Source organism: Podarcis erhardii (genome assembly GCF_964252035.2).
Source record: "Podarcis erhardii genome assembly, chromosome: 6".
NCBI classification, from domain to species: Eukaryota; Metazoa; Chordata; class Lepidosauria; order Squamata; family Lacertidae; genus Podarcis; species Podarcis erhardii.
In genome coordinates, this window is record NC_138510.1 from 13,991,854 (window position 1) to 14,012,454 (window position 20,601).

The 20,601-nt window shown below is 40.3% G+C and overlaps 1 protein-coding gene across 6 annotated transcripts in view; it reads right to left on the bottom strand.

Moving 5' to 3' along the window:
- Nucleotides 1-20,601, bottom strand: part of GNAS (GNAS complex locus) — a 165,495-nt gene that overhangs the window by 57,539 nt on the left and 87,355 nt on the right. For all 6 annotated transcript variants that reach the window (XM_081867938.1, XM_081867939.1, XM_081867941.1 and 3 more), the window contains exons 3-4: nt 8,139-8,193; nt 7,934-8,053 (exon numbers count right to left, since the gene is read on the bottom strand). In XM_081867938.1, coding sequence (XP_081724064.1) covers nt 7,934-8,053; nt 8,139-8,193 — 175 coding nt within the window. The remainder of the gene's footprint in view (nt 1-7,933; nt 8,054-8,138; nt 8,194-20,601) is intronic.

The window sequence follows — 20,601 nt, forward strand, 5'->3', positions numbered from 1 at the left end:
GAAGTGAATGGGAAAGGTTTACACATATAGGAACTCCAGGCATAAAAGGGACTGTGCGTGTGTTCAAGGTTCTCTAGATTCCAAATTGAAAGAAGCTGCCATTTATACTGTGATTTTGTAAATCCAGCCAGTTGGACTATTGAAATGAACAGGGCTCCACACTTCTCACTTGAGTCCACAAATTGTGGCTGAAGTAATGCTGAACAGTTTGAATTATATAACCCTCAACTAGTCTAACAGGTTCTGTTTACGCAGCAATGAAAGGCAAATGAATTCAAGACAGAGACCAGACCCCACTTGGGCAACTGATCATATTTGGGGGTTTTTATTTCAGAGAATGATAAGCTTAAAAATATACATCTGATATGTATTTAGCATTTACACATACTATACCTAAGGACCTGTGAAATACAACAGCCTTGTAGAGAAATTATTGTACTACAAAGTTATTTTACCAAGGAGCTCATTAATGTTTCATATTTCTTGTTTCAGAATTAAATATTGAACACTGTCAACACCACAGCATTTCAAAGATACACATGTTTAAAAGAGCAAACTCCAAGACAGGTACTTAGTCTTCAGGTTGGAACTACATTTTCACAACCATTTCTCTGCTGCTAATTGTGAGAGCATTTTTCTGAACTGAGTGGCAGGGACCAACATGGTGTTTTTTGAATGCTAAATAGAAGCATGTTGCTAGACAAACAGAACCCTCCCCAGTAACTTTTATGCTGATGTGATATTGTCAAAAAAGCACAATAAATCTACCAAAATGAAAGTTAACACCCCCTGTAATAGCCAGGGTTATTCAAGAACAGTATTTTGTTCCATCTGCTTTCTGTATTATTCCGGGTTTTACCTCTTTTAGACTGTTTTAAACCTTTTAAGTGTAACCCAAGAATATGTTGAGCTGAGTCTCCACTGTTAGGAAAGCTAACTTTGCCAGCACCCACACAGGAAACTTTTCAGCAATAAAAGGAGGGGAATCTGGTGTAGCAAGGCTCCTCCCTCCCTCGGTTCTTGCAGTTAGAACAACTGCTGCAGCTGCTGCAAAGAAGAACATAGCACTATGGGCTATTCAGTATTATTATTTAAAGGAGAAAGTGCTGCTTGCCTTTACAAGCCCTTCATGGCCTTCAATCTGACCACCTTGGTTCTACAGCATCCAATCCTCATTTGCAAAATACAAAATTTCGAACTTTTTGCTGACAGCTCTCTCTCTCTCTCTCTCTCTCTCTCTCTCTCTCTCTCTCTCACACACACACACACACAGAGAGAGAGAGAGAGAGAGAGAGAGAGAGAGAGAGAGAGAGACTCACTCACCAGTTCTCACTGGTTACAAGGGATATTCAATTATTACAAAAAGATGTTGCTGTCATTTATTAAACATTTGCATTCCTTATTGTTATTTAGCAAGTCACAGCTAATACAAAACCCAAAGCACTTGACTTCAGGAAGTTTAGTAATCCATTACCATATGTACTCAATCTTTAACTATTTTGCATCACTAAACACCAGAATCATCTAAATAGAAGGTCATGCTGAACACCACAGTGTGTCAGGTACAAATTTATGTTCAGCTTACAATTTTGTGCATTGCTATGTAGTATAAACCACATCCTTACTTAAACCCCAGTATCACAGTGTGCATGCATTTCAAACTTGGGTTCTCTCTCTTCTGTCTCGCTTTGAGATGGCCTCAAAACTAGTGTACAAAATCCAGGAGGACAGGTTGAGAAACTGAGACCACGTTATCCAATTCCCACTGTTATGTTTTCTAAAGAAAAGTCAGGTTCAGCATTGTGCAAGCTGTCATCAACATGCTTTCAGAGAGGATGGTATAAGCATGCATTTCACTCAGCTACGGACACAAACACTTCCATGGGTATCTGATAAAACAGTGGTTTGTAATGGCATGTGACTTGCACACTCAACAGAAACCGTATTTGTTGCACACTATATACTGTTTATTTGATTGCTTGAATTTCAGTATATAGTGAAGACATAATCTGCTGTACTGTAAAACTTTACAATACGCTAGGATAAAGGTTATCTCCAACTACTCACTGTATTCGGGAAGAGAAATCTATATAAAGTTATAAAGTCATCAATTTTCTCTGAGGAGAGCTCATTTCAATTAATGTGTCCAGGGATTTAAAAGTACAGAGATATTCTTAGGTACCTTACACATAATTAATACACAAGTTCGGTTTTTTCAGTACCAGAGGAATACAACTGATACTTAAATGAGCCCAGGTGCGACTACTGTTTGTATACTCCAGAGACACACATCAGAGGGCAGCCTGATAGCTTGTACAAGCTGTAGTGGGAATGGCATTATACCACAGCAGCACTGCTGCAAAAATAATGTCTCCTGCCTTGACTCTGCCACCATTTTGTCACCCCCCGACCGGGATTTGGGTCACTGGGGCAGCAGCAAAATATTCCCATACTGTGAATGGTTTTCTTGAGTAGACACTGTGCCTACCAGCTATAAAAAAACAAGAGCTGTTGCAGTTCACAGCAAGCATGGAAGGAAGGAGGCAGTAATCCATAATGTAGCAACCGGATCATTCCTGTGATAGGTTCTTTTTAGTTTCTTGGTAAGGACATCCATGGGATGCGGGTGGCGCTGTGGGTTAAACCACAGAGCCAAATGGGTTGCCGATCAGAAGGTCGGCGGTTCGAATCCCCGCAACAGGGTGAGCTCCCGTTCTTCGGTCCCTGCTCCTGGCAACCTAGCAGTTCAAAAGCACGTCAAAGTGCAAGTAGATAAATAGGCACTGCTCCGGTGGGAAGGTAAACGGCATTTCCGTGCACTGCTATGGTTTGCCAAAAGCGGCTTAGTCATGCTGGCCACATGACCCGAAGCTGTTCGCTGGCTCCCTTGGCCAGTAAAGCGAGATGAGCACCGCAACCTCAGAGTTGGTCACGACTGGACCTAATGGTCAGGGGTCCCTTTACCTTTACAACTGTCCCATCAATGCAAGGATCTATGCTTGTGAAATGGGGCTTTCTCCCCTCTTTCTCCCCAGTGCCACCAACAAATTAATTATGGATGGTTAGGGGAAACTCAGAACAGATTTAGGATATGTATGTAATGGTAAGGGGTCCCTCTACCTTTAAGGACATCCGTCAGAGGCAACAAACTGCCCAACAGCTGATATTACTCTGCTAAACCCTTACATGCATGCAGGAGGAAGCTACATTCATTCTAACCTGGAAATGGGTAGTGCCAACTGGACTTGCTAATTAATTTCTAACTACTGAAGATTATTAACCACGACTTCCTGTGAAGCTCTTGCCCAGTTGGAAGACTCTGCCTCTGGTCTCTATCAGTTATGCAGTGATGGCAAAGCTATCAGAAGTTTCTTGTCAGAAAGCCAGATGGTAGCAATTTATGGGCTACAAATGCCAACCGCTGAACTTCCTTGCGAACAAAAAAAGTGTGAGAAAAATTGTTCCAAATATTTCACGTGGCTGCTTCCAGAAACAAAGTTCTGTAGCACAGCTATATAGCGAAGTTCACCAACAGCAGGAACTTCAAAACTGTTAATACGATTATAATTAAGTGAACTATGCAACCTTATCACAGGAATCCACATTAACGTCATTATATTTCATAACTAAAAGCACCTGAAAATGCATTTCATGGTAAAAAGATACAAGACTAGTAGGCAGGAAGCAAAATCCTGTATCTTCAGCTGCTTTTGGCATATGTAGAAAATGGCAAATACTAAGGCAAAGTTCAATTTTAATTCTGAAATAGGGCTCAAACGAAATATTACTGGAGGTATGCAACTAGGACTGAATATTAAATACTGACTCAGAACTAATGCAATGGCCAGTATCTCTTGCGTCTCTCTCTGTTGCTATTTTATCACAGTTGCTGGTTACTTTTTTTCTTGCCTTTCCTCTGAGGAGCGTGAGGCAATTTCCAGTCCTCCTCTTCCATTTTATTCTCACAACCCAAGTTAGCAGGGTTGCCATATTTTGAACAATGGATTGCTATGATTGCTCTGCCCATGAAAAAGAGGATGAGTCTGGAAAAAGAGGACACATGGCAACCCTAGGAAGACAGTGACTGGACAAGGTGGAACCTCATGGCTGATCTGAACCTTCCATTCCCAGGTCCTAGTATGGCACTCTAATTTTATTGGAACTACAGCAAGCCAAACATCCGGCCACATGAAAGCAAAATTCAAATTATGCAGTAACACTTAGGATAGAAAGCCTGATAAATAACAAACAGTGCCAGTAACTAAGACTGGGGTATCTTGGTAAGCAGCATCTGTCTAGAAAGCCCTCATCATCATTTCTGGAAGCCAAGTTACAGAGCTCAGATGGAATGCACACATGCTCACTCACTTTCATGAATACTGGCTGCATATTTCTGTAAAGCACATTCAAACTACAATCTGGGTTGCTAGGAACGGCAACTGTGTCAAGGATAAACTACAGAGCCCAGGATTCTCTGAGGGAGAGAATGTGCTTCGAATGTGCTTTAATAGGCACAATATGTACAAGGTCACTTTCTTAGCCAGTGCATACGCCTGTAACCCTTTTATCAAACACTGGCCTCTCCAAAAGACAGCAGTATGCTGTTCACAGGCTTACCCTACAATACAGAAGTACTGAGTATTGAGTAGCCTTCATGCAACTCCTTAAAAGGTCCTTTGTGCTGCTAGTGTTCTGGAAATCACAGGTTCTTTTAAAATATAAGACAAATTTCTTGTTTCTAACTCTGAAGGTGGCAGAAAAGATGGTGCATTCAATGGTTCCAAAGTATTCTTCAGAGCAAAATAAGTAATATGCAAGTAAATTCTGCTCATGGTGATCTATGCTTGTTGTGGTGAGCAAGCACTCTAAATCATTCAGTGATGCAAGATCAAAATGAGGATTTTCACTTAGTGAGAATTATTCAGATGGTCTCTTTAGTGCAAGTAGTGGAGTAGGAGAGCTGAAAATAATGCCAAAATATTTCGCATCTGGTAAACAATGCACACCTCTGGTTTCAGATAGTACATGGGTAGGTGAGTCTAAAAAGCCCAGATCACAAATTTTCACAGCCCTCGAGTGGCTTTGGGGGATCCAAAAATGAAGGGGAAATGTGTGTGCATCCTATGGGGCGAATGCAGGCTTTCGCTGAAGCCTGGGGAGCGAGAGGGGTCAGTGCGCACCGACCCCTCTTGCTCTCCAGGCTTCGCGCACCTCTCCGCAAGCAGCGGGAGCCCAGCACTGGGCTCCCGCTGTTTGCGGAGAGTTGCCTGCATACTGAAGCCTGCCCGCGCTGAGCTCAGCGCCTCCAGGCTTCGCAGAGAGTTGCCTGCATGCTGAACCTGCGCTCGCTGAGCTCAGCGTGTCCAGCCTTCGCGCACCTCTCCGCAAGCAGTGGGAGCCAGCACTGGGCTCCCACTGCTTGCAGAGAGCTGCCTGTTTGGGGGCTGGGGTCGGGGGAAGCTCGGGCTTCCCCCGCCCCAGCCCCGCACCTGGGGGAAAAATAATTCCTCCCCCCTTTATTCCCCCCCCAAAAAAAACTAGGTGCGCCTTATGGGACGGTGCGTCCTATAGGGCGAAAAATACGCTATTTAGTGGGGACGCGGGTAGCGCTGTGGTCTAAACCACTGAGCCTCTTGGGCTTGCCGATCAGAAGGTCGCGGTTCGAATCCCTACAACGGGGTGAGCTCCCGTTGCTCGGTCCCAGCTCCTGCCAACCTAGCAGTTCGAAAGCACACCAAAAAAAGTGCGAGTAGATAAAGAGGTACCACTTCGGCAGGAAGGTAAATGGCAGCTCCGTGTGCTGCTCTGGTTTCGGTGTTCCGTTGCGCCAGAAGCGGCTTAGTCATGCTGGCCACATGACCTGGAAAAACTGTCTGCAGACTAATGCCAGTTCCCTTGGCCTGTAAAGCGAGATGAGTGCCACAACTCCAGAGTCGTCTGTGACTGGACTTAACTGTCAGGAGTCCTTTACCTTTTTAAAATGTATTTAGTATTAACTCTAGAAGTGTATACTTGATTCTGACTGAACTGGGGAATGGCTGGGGAAACCCAGCCAGATGGGCAGGGTAAAAATAATAAAATTATTATTATTACTATTAAACTAAGCCTCCTAGACCACAGCCACTAGAGGGCCAGGAAAATTTGTGTCCTGGCCTTTTTAGACCCCTCTACCCATGTACTATCTGAAACCAACATTGGCTGCCAGATGTGATTTCCCCCTCAGCTCTCCTACTCCACTAAAGAGGCAAAAAATACAGCTGATCACAAACAGGAGAGATAGGGAATTCATGCTTAGACAGAAAGCATATTAGTATTGAGCTGTGCCCAGCTGATTGTTCATATCTTCTTATCTCTTATCCTTATTTATAAGGAATTTGAGAGTAAAATTTTAAGGAGTCTAACTCCTATACATATATGCACAGCCAGAAAACTAAAGTTTGTTTTCTGGTAATAAATCACAATGTGAAGCGATGATTTGTTATTGAGTTACAAATTGTCACTTGTTTTAACTATGGTTTCACGATAACTCAGAACGAAACAACTTTCCTTAACCATGGTTTGTTTGGCGACCTAATACTCACCAAGCTACACAGGCACAAGCAGCTGAAAAAAACCCAAAACTGTTCACCAGACTGCCCCCCCCCAAGATGTCCTCACTCTTAAATCTGCCTGACAACAAGCTCTCTCTTCCCCATTCTCCCAATTCCTCCATGACAAGTTGCCTCTCACAAGTTAGACCCAGTTGCTCTGCAAGGAGAGGGGGAATTTTTTTTAATGATCATTTATGTCAACTGACTAATTAATATACACTTGGCTATCCTGACTGCTAAACCTACTTACAGCAAAAATAATTAACTCTTCACAGGAACAAAACACCCATCTTTCAATACAACACAAAAAGATACTAGCAGAAAACCTGTAAAAGTCAATCACTCCATTAGAGAAGTAGAATAGAGCTAAGGAATTTGATTATTGAGAGTGCACTTGGTGTTTCTGTGATGCAGGTGGGGTGGGGGAAAATTAGCTTGACTCAGGGCATAACAGGAATGGCTGAAAACTTATGAGAAGATTTCCCTGGCCTGTTTGCACAACCAGGAGCTAGTAACAAGGTGAGGCAATGCCAGTACCGGATGTCAGGCAGGCAGCAAAGAGTAGACAGGAGTAAGTAAGCTTTGGAGAAGCAAACTATGGTTTGTTTGCTCGTCTAGGAGACAGCAAGCTACAGCTTAAGAGTTATGTACAAACACAGCCAATATTTTAAACTGCTTTACAATAATAACAACATATGATAGCTGAACTTAGGTCCAGTTTCAAATCTCAGCTTATCCATGGATTTCTTGAGCAGCTCTAAACATGTCCCTAACTCTGAGTCCGCAGCATAAGATTTCATCAATTTAGTTGCCTATTTCTCAATACTAAGTGTATACGCGAAATAAGTATTTCAAACTACTACTACTAAGAAAATCAGCACCTGTCACTTGGTGGCACAAAACATGTTTACAAAATCAAGGGCCACAGAGAAATCGACTAGGATTTTGCCTGATTGCATTTACTGCGTATTAACGGCATGGCCCATCCACTTTAAATGTACTCCTGAACTTCATTTACCATACTGCTTTTAACTCCACTGGAGACAAATATATATATATTGCACTTCACTTTCCAATGTCCAACCAACACCGCCCTGACTATAGGCTGATTATGATTTCTATAAGTATACAGAAGGGAAAGTAGCTCATATGATGCCTCAACACTGTTATATCAGTAACTTGGCCAACCGACTCATGAATATTTGGGATCATAATAGAGAACTATATGCATTGGGAAACTCACTTCACTGCACTCTATCCTTGCAAGAAATCAGCACTGATAAGAAATGAAAACTAAAAACCAATGCAACGTAAGCCTGTTGCAAATAAGAATTTATACTTACTGGTGGGAAGTCAAAATCTATCTGGCTTGCTAAGTTTAATATATAGTCAATTCGAAACTGATTCTCTGGATTGGCTAGTTCAACTGGAGGTGCCAGGTTTCCCATTGCTGTCACTATTGTCTGTAGGAAAAGAGATAAAATGTTATCAGAAAGTGACGGGTTAAAATTTTAGTTCAAAGCAACCAGGAAAAGCTTGTAGACTTACCTCTATAGCTTCTTTAATATTGTTTTTAATATCCTGAATTTTCATTTTTTTCTCCCTGTAACCAAGTAAATAACAAATTAAATTTCTAGATCATGGAGAGATAGCTTTGAAGAGGAAAACAAAAGTCAAAGAACTTCTATCAAGAAAAATAATCTTCAATAAATCATCTAGCCAGCCAGCTGCTAGACACCAAATCTAAGTTTGGCGGGGAGCGGGATATAAAAGAGTTGAAGAATGGATTCTGATTTCAAACGCATGTTTCTTGTAATATATCTGAAACAACCTAACAAAGTTGCATTGTCTTAAGATTAATCAGAAACTCCAGGGATAAGTTCCTAAACAGGGACTCCACACTTGTTCAACTGACAAAAACACACACATTGGCCTAGTTCACATGTAAGCCAAACTATGACAGAGTGTGAATGAGTAAATGTGCTGGTGGTTATTTAGAAAATTGCAGCTGCTTCACTTTGCCCCTGATGCTGCTGCCGAGCTGCCAGGAGCTTAAGACAAAATTTGGTGTGTGCCAACCTGAGCTCATGGTCTGTCTCACCCCAAGTCAATGAAGGGCATTTGTTATTGACATATTGCTCCTAGTTTGTTTGGGGAAGACAAAACATGAACCTGGGTTTGCACATAATGCTAAGCCAAACCATGGTTTAGCTCAGGGTGGTCCAACACACGGCCCATGAACTGCAAGTTCCAAAGGAAAGTCACTCCTCGCAACGGCCATTCTCTTCCATTTTCATCTTCATGTTCTTTCTACAAATCCAATTGAAAGGGGCGACACTGGCTATGTGGGGTTGGTCCCACAGAGGAAATCCTCTCTCTCAATTGGTTTGTGCTGGGGTGACAACTAACGGGTGAGAAGAGTGGGTGGCCCCTTGATGGGCGGAGGCAAGCAGAGATTGGCTAAGGCCTGGGCAGTGGGGACTGGGGGGGGGGGTTCCATAAGCATCCCAGTTATGCGGCACAAGCCATCCCAGTATTGGTTTTCCATACAACTCCCCTCCGAGTAAGAGAAGAAATTCTCTCAATCTTGTAGGAGAGTTTGGGACAGAGAAAATTATCACTGGCTCCCACACAGACAGATGAAAAGTTTCTTCATGTAGTCAGGCAGGCTCTTTGAGATCATTTCTGGTTGTACCAATGCAAAATTATTGTATACAGTAAGAAGCTACAAATAATTATTGCCAGCAATAAAATATCAGGAGCAAATAAAAATGCGCTCTGCTCTAAACATTTCTGCTACGGTAGCTTGCAGGAGTAGAAAAAGCGTGTAGAAATACTTCTCTTCAAATATTCACATTCCAAAAAGTGAAACCAAAAGGTTATTCTGCAACTAGATTTCCTAGTCTCTAGAAGTATCTGAGTATGGGATGAAGGCATCTTAAACCTAGTGCATATTCATGGAAATGCACACAAATGGATACTAAAGATGTCTAGAGCATGATATGGCACATCACATTTGCTTTGAATTATTAAGAATGAACATGTATTATAGAACTCTTGGGTGTTTCCTAGTACAACATTCTTTTAGATCCTGTGATCAATCCAGACTGTGGCTGGGTTACTCTTAAAAAAAGAAAAAAGCCAGTGTATTGTTTTGCCTATAGCCCTCACAATACTAAAACAGAATGGAGAGCCCATCAGCCCCAACCAGAATAGCCTATGATAGGTGATGATGGGAGCTGTAATCTAGCCACACGTTCACCATTCCTGGATTAAATGTTACTGACTTGTATTTATTTTATAATTAGAATCAGTTCCTTTCACGATTCAATTTTTTTTTAAAAAAATATATGGTCAAAATACTAACTCACTTAACTTCAGAAGCCAGGTTATTGCACTGTAAAGGAGTTTAATGGCAACGTACGATGGCAAGGAGGATACTTCCATGAAAGAATACGGGTGTCAAAAGTACTGAAAGGTATTCCTATTTCTACCTTATTTTTAATCAAACTAGTGCACAGACTGCAGGAAACAGTTTAACAAACACAAGTGCAAGACTGATAAAATTTACTTACATTCACACTAATGAGTGTGTGCAACCACTTTCTGGAGGAAAGAAAAACCGATCTGCAGCTTCAAAAGTGGAAAAAGCTAAGAACTAAAGAACTTGCACTGACACACAAATGCTATAAGATCTGGTGAAATCCTAAATAGCTAAGCCTAGTACATTCTGTTCCCAGAGTGTCCATTCAGATGCCTCTGGGAAGTCCACCAGCAGGACATGAGTGCAACATGAGTTCCCCAGCTACTGAAAAGGCATATTCTTTTGCAAACTGAATCTGTATAGTATGTACCTAGGCCAAAAACTAGCTGCCTAACTCTTAAGCCTCCAGCTGCTGCGTTATCATCGAAGAGCTGCAACTATTGTTATTGAGGCGGAGGAAGAACCAGACCTACAGAGATGTCAATCATCACAACTAGGGTGAAGGAAGCAGAAGGCAACATGGCACAAAGATAGCCATTATATACAGTGAAAGAAGCTGAACTCACAAGTAGATTAGATGAAATATGCATATATCTGGTTACCCTTGTCACCTTGAAAATACTAAAATTCAGGACCAAAATTGCATTCTGGAGACACCATGTCATTATGAAAGAGGAAATACTTGCTGTCATCCCCCAAAGCTAATAAGTGTTCTACACAGTATACATTCTTTAGGTGGCTGGGAATTCCCGTAAAAAGTAGGGATTGTATGGAGTCTTTAGGCCTAGACTGCTTCCTTCCAAGGCACCCCTCTATCAGGAGCTCCTTATTGTTTTACTTTGGGTTCAGCATTTAGCTTAATGGTAATTCAACTCTTTAGTTTAGAAACATATTTTGCCCTGATTATTAAGCACCCTCTTTTCTGCTGATCTATTACAAAGAGTATTTCCCAGTACTTAAAGTGATGGCTCTTAATTCAGAACATAATGCTAACTCTCCTGACAAATCCAGGGGAGTAAGCAAACATGTTCAATATTATTATCTGAAGGCTAAAACGTTCTTAATATTAAAGTATCATTTATCTGAACTAACCTTGGTTTACAAGCTTGTAGTTTATCTGGAGAGAGCTTAACCTCAAGTCCAGATTTGAATGACATGCTGAGCATAGTACAGCGGCAAGTGGGAGCAAAGCTGCTGTGTATTCCTTCTAAGCCAAAGTTTTGCTTAATAGGATGTATTATTGTGTGATCTGTTCAGTATTATGGATTAAAACCACCGTTCTACAAAGGCCACCCTGCATCTCCCTATAGACCTCAGTGCATGATACCCACCAATCCAAAAACATCAAGAGAGCAACCCTATAACCTGAGAGTAATCCTCACTGAACTCAGTCAGACTTACTTCTAAGTAGACATATACAGGATTATGCTGTTAATTATGCTTTTCCTTCACCACCATGGTCCCAATAATATTCCTATTAATTGACAATGGTCTGTTTTGAAGCCTATACACCTTGATTATATAACAATCTATTATTTTGTAGTCACTTTTATGCTTAAACATAACCCTTTGAGAAGCATACATTCTCCTTAGCGTGGCTAGAAAGAAAAGTCAATACAACATTCCACACCAGCCAAAAGACGTTATGTGCAGTACCTGTCAAAATTAAAAAGGTTTTCCGGCTGCTCTTTCTTAGTTTGCTGAATTTATGAAACTATTCTCCACTTTCTTAACCCATTTGAAAGAAAGTAATTTTAATTGTGCTCTCCCAACTTTCATTTACTTCATTGGATTTAGCACATCAAATCATACCTAAAGACCTTGGCCCTCATATGAGGCTAAGACTTGGTCTGAGCCTACAAAAGTCTAGTAATGGAATAAATTGTCTTGCAGTGCAAGTTTTACTGAAGGTCTTTGTTGGACAACTAAAAATTCTATTGTAATGAAGACACCAGTAATTTTTCTAGTCGGTAATGCTATCATATGGATGTGAAGCTTGCCCAATACACAGTGCAAAGAGGCATGCTCAAAAACAGCTGTGTGCTTTTTGAACCCCAATTATTATTAATAATGAGTGCATAACACTAGGTGCAAATCTATCCAACAATTCACTACCTACACCCTTGCTATGATGAGTAGTATCAACTCTCAAAAGCAGGAATGCCTAACGTGTGGCACTCCAACTCCAGCCAGCATTGTCAATGGTTAAGGATAATAGGAGCTTTAAGGTGGCTCAATTCGAGGCATGTACGACACAAAAAGCAGCAGTTACATGGAGCCAGTGGTGATTCTTGAGCAGAGTGTCATACGCTCCCAGCTATTACCTGGCCCTGTTAGAAGACTTTGCATCCAAAGATATGTAACAAAGTTCAAATGTTTAGTGGACTTCCAAGTTACTGATAAGCCAATTAAGTGATGATGTATTTCAAAGTGGTGCAAAATTCCTGCAATTGACAAGCTGCTAGGTAGTCATCATTGTCTTTAACACAGGAGCACTCAAGTCCCTATTTCTGTCTGTGTTACCATGGCCCTATGGCATGTTCGGTAAACAAAGAGTCTTATTACAGCAATGAACGTATAACTTCATTTTGTAATATTTACTAAGTGTACATTTTTCCATGACAATGATGCCCCATGTTTCCTACATCAAGAGTTCAACCAATAACCTGTCCAAATCAGTAACAATGATAAATTGAACTACTTTATACAAGTGTAGAAAATCTTTAGTTGCTGACTTAAGCAATGTACAACCGAGGAAACACTGGTTGAAATTCAACGTAGCACTAAGTGGGGTGTGAGTGTGTGAAACGAACTCTGCTCACAAAACAGAACCTTCCCCATTCTTCTTCCCTTGTGCGTTCCCCCAAACCTGCTTTGGGCTTCCCCTCAACCATTTATAGCAGATTTTGAGGGCATGGAGGTGCAGTGTAGGAGATGGAGTCCTTTTATGTAAGTGGACCTTATCCTGTTCAAGCAGTAACTTAGTTGAATCTTACTCACTATTCTTAAAATTATTACTGTTCAAAAACATTGCCAGATTGTGCTTCCATCCTTCTAAATTAGGAAGGGACCACTAAGATAAAATGTTTTAAAATATAAAGTTTATTCTTTTTAAGTCACCAACATCTCTTTTTACACAAAGCATTTAAGGGTGGCTACAGACACACAAGGCTTGTGGTTTGCCCCAATTTGAGCAGAAATACAAAACTTGATATACAGTTCAGAAGAAATCTGTTCCACAGGTTTTAAGGGGGAAAGAGGGCATGCACAGCGCTGCTTAGCTGAGCTTTGTGATAATCCAAACCCAACCCTTCCTGCAAAACCAATTTTCAACTTTTAAAATTTATTTTGCTGGTCTTGTTTTTTAAAAAAGGCTGAACATTTGATCAGAGAAATATGCAAGGTACTTTAAAAGTAACAACAGACAGCCCAACTTATTGATTGGGAGGGGGTTAGAAAGGGGGGAGTTCATCTAAAAGCAGAAAACCTGGCACTGTCCATGGACACAGCTGTATGTATCCTAGAAACTGCTTGATTTTAATACTAGGCAAAATGGCAAGAAATGAACTATAAGAGTCACATTTATCCAGTAGTTTATATTCTTATCTCAGACATTTCCATACACTTTTATGTATCACTCAATCTTTCTTTAATTCAAGTTCTGAGGTGCAGCCACATAAACTTATTTTAAACGCTTTCCAAAGAATGCTTTGACCCAACTGAGCCCTAGAATAAACTTCAATCCCACTGGGACCATGCAAGTTGTTACAATTGTGATCAGACTCTTGTTTTGACTGTTTTAGAAGGACTAAAAAGAAGCCTTCGTCAGTTTGTCAGGAAGGTCAGTGAAGTTTCTTTGAGACACCAGAGAAAAACAAGTTACAATTCCAAATAGCTTCAAAAAAGAAGTTGCATTTAAGCTGTGTCAAAGATCACAGCATTAAAACTTCCTTGATATCCAAGAGTCAAAATCAAGATAAATGCATGTTTGCTTTAAGAGCTTTTATCATGAAAATTCTAAAAACCTGCTGCGTCTGATAAAACTATTCCCAAGAGGCAAGCTGCAGTCAAATCCCATTAGCTGTCATACTGGAAGTGAAATGTCCCGCACTTCAACAATGATCCATTTAAAACAGGGAGGAGAAACGTTTTCGGTCCATTCCCTTCTGAGAGCCACATGCCCGCGGTAGGTGAGGCCAAAGACAAATGTGGGCAGAGCAAGAAATCTAAGTTTTACTTTTGTATAAGCTAATTTCTACACACACCATTCTATTCTTCATGCAGTCAAGCAAAAGGCATTATTTGAGCTTAAGGACGTGTGCCAACCTAGTAAAAAGAATTTAGGGTGTGTCTAGGAGAATCTCAAGTCTCAACCCTTGGAAGCATTGAAAGGCTATATTCAGCTCCGAAGTCTGAAGTTCCCTACCCCCGAGAAGTTATGGGGTTCAGCAACACATGCACACAGAAACATGCAGCACGCTCATTTCTTTTTTACCCTTTTGAGAGCCCCAAAATAGAATTCATCTGTGGACATCGATTTAGAACACGAAATGCAGTAATTTGTAGACAACAATTTGAGTGTGTCAAGCACTTCAAAATTCTTAATTCACCCTTTTAACATCCTGGTCAGGACATAAAAGTATGCCTCTCCCAGCCCCTTACCTTAACTATAGTTCAGGCTGAACAAGGTTCCCATTTTAACTAAGGTTTGAAACCAAGGTTTTAAAGACTTGCGCCTGGAGCAAACCAACAGGTTTAGCATACGTCATGGCTTAATGGCTATGAAATCGATTAATGTGTCCTCCACTACTCTAGCCCTATTGCAGAGATCCTCTTGTGTTAGAACAATGATCCTATCAATCAGGTATGAATGAATCAGGTATGAATTTATGTTAATCTTCTCAATGAGGGGCAGAAAGAGTTGAATATGTGTCACCGTCACTTAAAATAAATGCATACAAGGTTGAAAAATGTACAAGTTATGACTGATAAAAATCACTGAAGTTACAGAACCTACACCTCTTGCTCCCAGTCATCCTGCCTTTACAATATGCTCCCTTTCCAAATCCTACCTCAAACAAACTGTCATAGATTCAGGTAGGTAGCCATGTTGGTCTGACTGAGTCGAAATAAAAAAATTAAAAAATGAGACCAACTAAGTTTGTTCTGGGTATAAGCCTTCTTGTGCTTAGTTGGTCTCTAAGGTGCTGGACAATTTTTAAATTTATTTATTTATTTAAACATGTCATATAATCTTAACTTTCATTTTTTTCAAGTACAATTTACAGAACAAAAGAAGTGGGCACACAGGCCTACTTTGCTTTTAAACACCCCAACAAAATGGTTTGCAAAATGTATTACATTTTTAAATACAAAGAGCTAGGTGCCACCTTGTCTTTACTCTGGTAAATAGCAGGTGAGCGAGAGACAGACCCAGTTCCCACGTAATACTAAGTATCATGTACAATAGCTTCAAACAATAGCCACAGTGAACCTCAGGTATATGTACTCAACCCTACCCCCAAGTTTTGTGCACCAGGAAATGAGAAGCATCTGCTTTCAGTTTTAACTACCCACAATTCCTAATGATGTCTGAACTTGCGGAACTGTGGTTAGTTTTTAAATATAGTCTGAGAAGGATCCGAAACTGAGTAACTACCCAACAAAATATTTCCAAAGAATCTAGCTTTTCAAACTTGATCTTAGTCAAGAAGTCTGTATGTGTTCTAATTTTGAAATTGTTCAAAAAACAAATATGGAAAATTCACTACTATGTTAATTATTGTAACCTCAATTTTACTAGGAAAGGGCACATATCAAACCTGCATGTTTTTGTTTTTTTTAAAGAATTTTATTTAACCTCTGCAGTAAATCATCGCCTATTCTAACATAGCCTCTCAGGGAGTCAGATCAGAATAGCATCCATTTGTGGGTGGTGTAGGGATTATGTTAATACAATTTTAAGGCAGAAATGCACCCTATTAATGTGTTTATTTCTTTAAATTTAATATTTCTACAAACATATAAATATCCTACTGAAGTGCATAACAGAAACAGAAAACAAATCATAACGTTCTTAAGATTCTACAGACCACCCAACCAGCAATGTTGTCAAAGACAGTTTGAGGTTTTTTGCTAAGTGTGAATACTCTTCTCTTCTGTCTGTTCCGCACTGTGCCACCTTATCCACAAGAACTACTGTGGAAACAGACACCTAAATGGCCAGACATAACCTTTTACAAACAGACCACAATCCCCAAAGCACAAGTGCCTTTTAAGCGTTACCCTACTAATTTCAATTAAGGAAAAACCCTCCGTTATAAATTCCAGATGCGTAAAAGTAGGAATGAAGAAGGATTTCAGAACAGGTGTTGTGTGCGTGTCTATGTTCGAAAATTCCCTAGCCAATACAAAACAAACCCACCAACCTCCCCATTTCATCTCAGCTGATAAATGTCATTTCATCTGCCCTTTTTCTCACTCCCTCCTATTTCCATACTTAATTTGTGAAAGGCTGGCTGGAATCAGGGGTGGGTACTAGGAGAAGGCAGCAGCAAAGTCAAAGCCTGCAATTCTTGCAGACGTGAACTATGGATGCTGTGGGGTTAAAAAAAATATATATCCTTACATTTATTGCCTAAGTTTATTCCTTTTTTACTCACTGACCAACAGGAATTAAACAAGAAAAAAAAAAAAAACCACAGCAAAATCAAAATAACACCACAAAACTACATTTTCCAAAGTTAAGCTGAGGGTGACTTCATTTAAGTCAGGCGTCAGCAAACGTTTTCAGCAGGGGGCCGGTCCACTGTCCCTCAGACCTTGTTGGGGGCTGGACTCTCTCTCTCTCTCTCTCTCTCTATATATATATATATTTGGGGGGGAACAAATTCCTATGCCCCACAAATAACCTAGAGATGCATTTTAAATAAAAGGACATATTCCACTCATGTAAAAACACCAGGCAGGCCCCACAAATAACCCAGAGATGCATTTTAAATAAAAGGACATATTCCACTCATGTAAAAATACGCTGATTCCTGGACCATCCATGGGCCAGATTTAGAAGGTGATTGGGCCGGATCCGGCCCCCGGGCGTTCCTTTGGCTACCCATGATCTAAGTCATTTCTCACGTTGCATGAATAAATTCTGGCCACACTCGGGAGCCTACACTGCTGACACTGGGAAGAGTAGTTCTTTACGCCACCTGACTCATTCCTTGTGAACAATGGAGGGTTTAAGCATGGAGGGAGCTGAGAATTTGACTCTCAGAGGCAACTTCCCCCTCCCCAACGCAATTTATTAATATTGAGGGAAATGGGTGTATGGTAGAGGCTAGAAATGTTACAGGAACTTTTCTGAACTGTGGTTTTTTTTTAGTTTTGGGGAATTCTCAGGAAAAGCCCCCCCCCCCCAATTGGACAGCTTTTGCACATCTTGACTTAAAAGCCCTCTGTGATCAAAACTCTTTGGCCTCAGACCTTTCTGCTGGAAATTGCTTCCTATTATGAATTGCTTTCCTTTGTATATGGACTCCTCTTTTTAGTGAAACACAAAATTACTCCAATTCTATTTGTTCATATGAACCACTGACATAATATTTTTCTGTTTTGCAGGCAAAACTTGCGGACAAAATCCAGGATGGTGATTCACGAATGCCAGTGTGATAAAACTGGGACATTCTGATCTAAAATCCCAAAATAATCTCAACTTACTTTGTGGTCATTAGTGATAACATACATATTATGTACTTAAGCAACTGGTTCTATGGAGGCTATGATTTTGTACTACTTCATATTTTGTACTTTGTTTGGTCAACTGAAATAACCCTATGAAAAACTTTAGATAGCAGTGTAATGGCTTCTGATTATTCAAAATGCAGCCTCCCCTTAAAGTTCTCACCTGGTATTTATTTACATTTAATTCCATTTTTTTTAAAGAAAGTTACCTGACCAATTAATATTCACTACCAATTAATGTAGGATTTTTAACTGAGAAACAAAGCCAATTCGAGTCACTTTATAAATGACTGATGAGACATGAACAAATCCCATTTCATATGCAAGCTTGCATCCATCTGCTATATAAATACAGGATCCTGATTAGTTTCAGCAAAAGCAATGGTCATTTAATAAAATGTGCATCAATCCTAGCAAACCTGGGCCACACTAAGTTGTACAGAGATGTGACTCAGCATTCCATAACCCTTATTCTCTTTACACATTTGGAAACCATTTAGGTTCTGAATATTCAATTCCCTGTGGACATTTACTTGAAATGTCAGCGTATATGCAAGGAACTTCCAGACCACAGTAGTGACCACAATAGATGCCTAACTATATCCACCTCACTGCACATCACCTAGCTGTCACCATTTTTCAACAGCCTTGGGGAATATTTGGCATAAAGGCTGCTAACATGAAGAGTTAATTTAAGAAAAATTTCAAGCAGAACGCTACAGTGCAATCTCATAACTATTAAAAGTTACTAAAACACGTATAGCTTACATGGGTTCAAGATAATGTGCAGAAATAAGTCTTTAAGGCAGAAAATTAAATCTCATGCATTGCAAAAACAGCCAGTATTGCATTGGTCCCACCAAACAAAACACACTCAATGTTCCATTAAGCATCCATTATTGCGGTCTGAAAAGCTAGTAAAATCCTCTTTCTGCCCTGTCTCTACCCATCACTCATTGGGTTCCGCTCTAGATCCTGTCCTGGCACCACTCCTAATCTAAATTCCACAGTGGCCCAGCTCAGATCTACCATCATCCCCACTCCCTAGCCAAGGGTGCTAATGTTTCAAGAATCAAATTTGGCAACTTTAAGATAACCTTGGTTTCATATATATTCAAATCTCATATCTAAATTTGTGACATTATCAGTATTTTGCATAAACATGGAGAAGTTCCTCATCAACTTTGCTAGCTGAACTGTCAACTGATGCAAAAGATTACTTAAAATCACACACACAAACACGGTACAATACAACGTAAGAAAATGAAATTATAGCCTGTGCATGCATTACATTTTGTTTCTGTACCAGTAAGTGTGTTGTCCATTTACTTCTAGGGAGCTGAAAACCCACATTTAAAACAGTGACTTGAATAAATTCACTGGAAGAAAACAGTTCAAACCGTGCTACTTAAATTTAAGTGGAGTTCTGAAACAGATGTGGCGAAGACAATACCCTCCAGACTCCAACTCTCATCAGCCCTAGCCAGCATGACCAATGGTGGCCAGGGATGATGGTAGCTAATCCTTTCACTTTTTTGATATGGCTTTATACCGATAAGGCAAGAGACGCGGGTGGTGCTGTGGTCTAAACCACAGAGCCTCTGGGGCTTGCTTTACCTATACAGTGGTACCTCGGGTTACAGATGCTTCAGGTTACATACGCTTCAGGTTACAGACTCCGTTAACCCAGAAATAGTGCCTTGGGTTAAGAACTTTGCTTCAGGATGAGAACAGAAATCGTGCTCCGGCGGCGCGACGGCAGTGGGAGGCCCCATTAGCTAAAGTGGTGCTTCAGGTTAAGAACAGTTTCAGGTTAAGAATGGACCTCCGGAACCAATTAAGTACTTAACCCGAGGTACCACTGTATACCAATAAAACACACACTACTCATTTGTTACACATTCATGCCCTATCAACTTCAACCTTGTGACTGATGACGTTGATGATTTTAAAAAAGGTATTTCATATTTATAAATTCGGATGGACTAATTGATGGAGTAACCCAGTTGAAACTACTAATGTAAGCTGCTCTACTTTGACTGCTGCAAAAGGCTGAGGTCAGTATAAAACTGTTTCCACTTAATTTTCCAGTTAAGATATGATGGTTATGGTGTGACGTACGCACAACTTGCTGGAGGCATTCTGCTGGCAAGATCGCACCTCTTGGGAAATGTTCAAGGTAACTATTTGACTTAACTGCGTATTTATTACTGAATGCCCACTATTAAAACAGAGTGCGGAAAAGGCAGCAGGGCAGTTTTTCACCTCAGGCCACCCAACTTAATACGTAGCTGGTCATTAATATAAAATAAAATAATTACTGGAAAGCATTGTATTAGCCTGTGCTTGAGTACCTTACTGCATTTTAAAAAGATACAAGTCTAGGTTTTTGTAACAGAAAACTCATCTTGGGATCAACAGAAATTATGAGAATAATAAATATTTACATATAGGCCAAGGAGTATAGACAAGCTGAAATTTATATCTTACTTTTAAAATGTCTGGTTATTTAAGACAATGGCCCACAATCCAGAGTAGCGTATGAATAGTGATTTTGTGTTGTTCCTGTTCAGCACACAGGACCCAAAAGATGTTTACTTCCATAAAGCAGCTTTGAGGCAGAGGACTGATATAAAAACCATTTCTTGAGTTATGTGCATTTCAGAAGTTTGCAATCTTGCCACATATTTGATCCCATTAAAAAGTTATCTAAACCATTTTTGTACTGCATCTGTCTCCTTCGGGCAAAACAAAACAGATTTTTCTTCTAGAGACAATCTCTGGAGG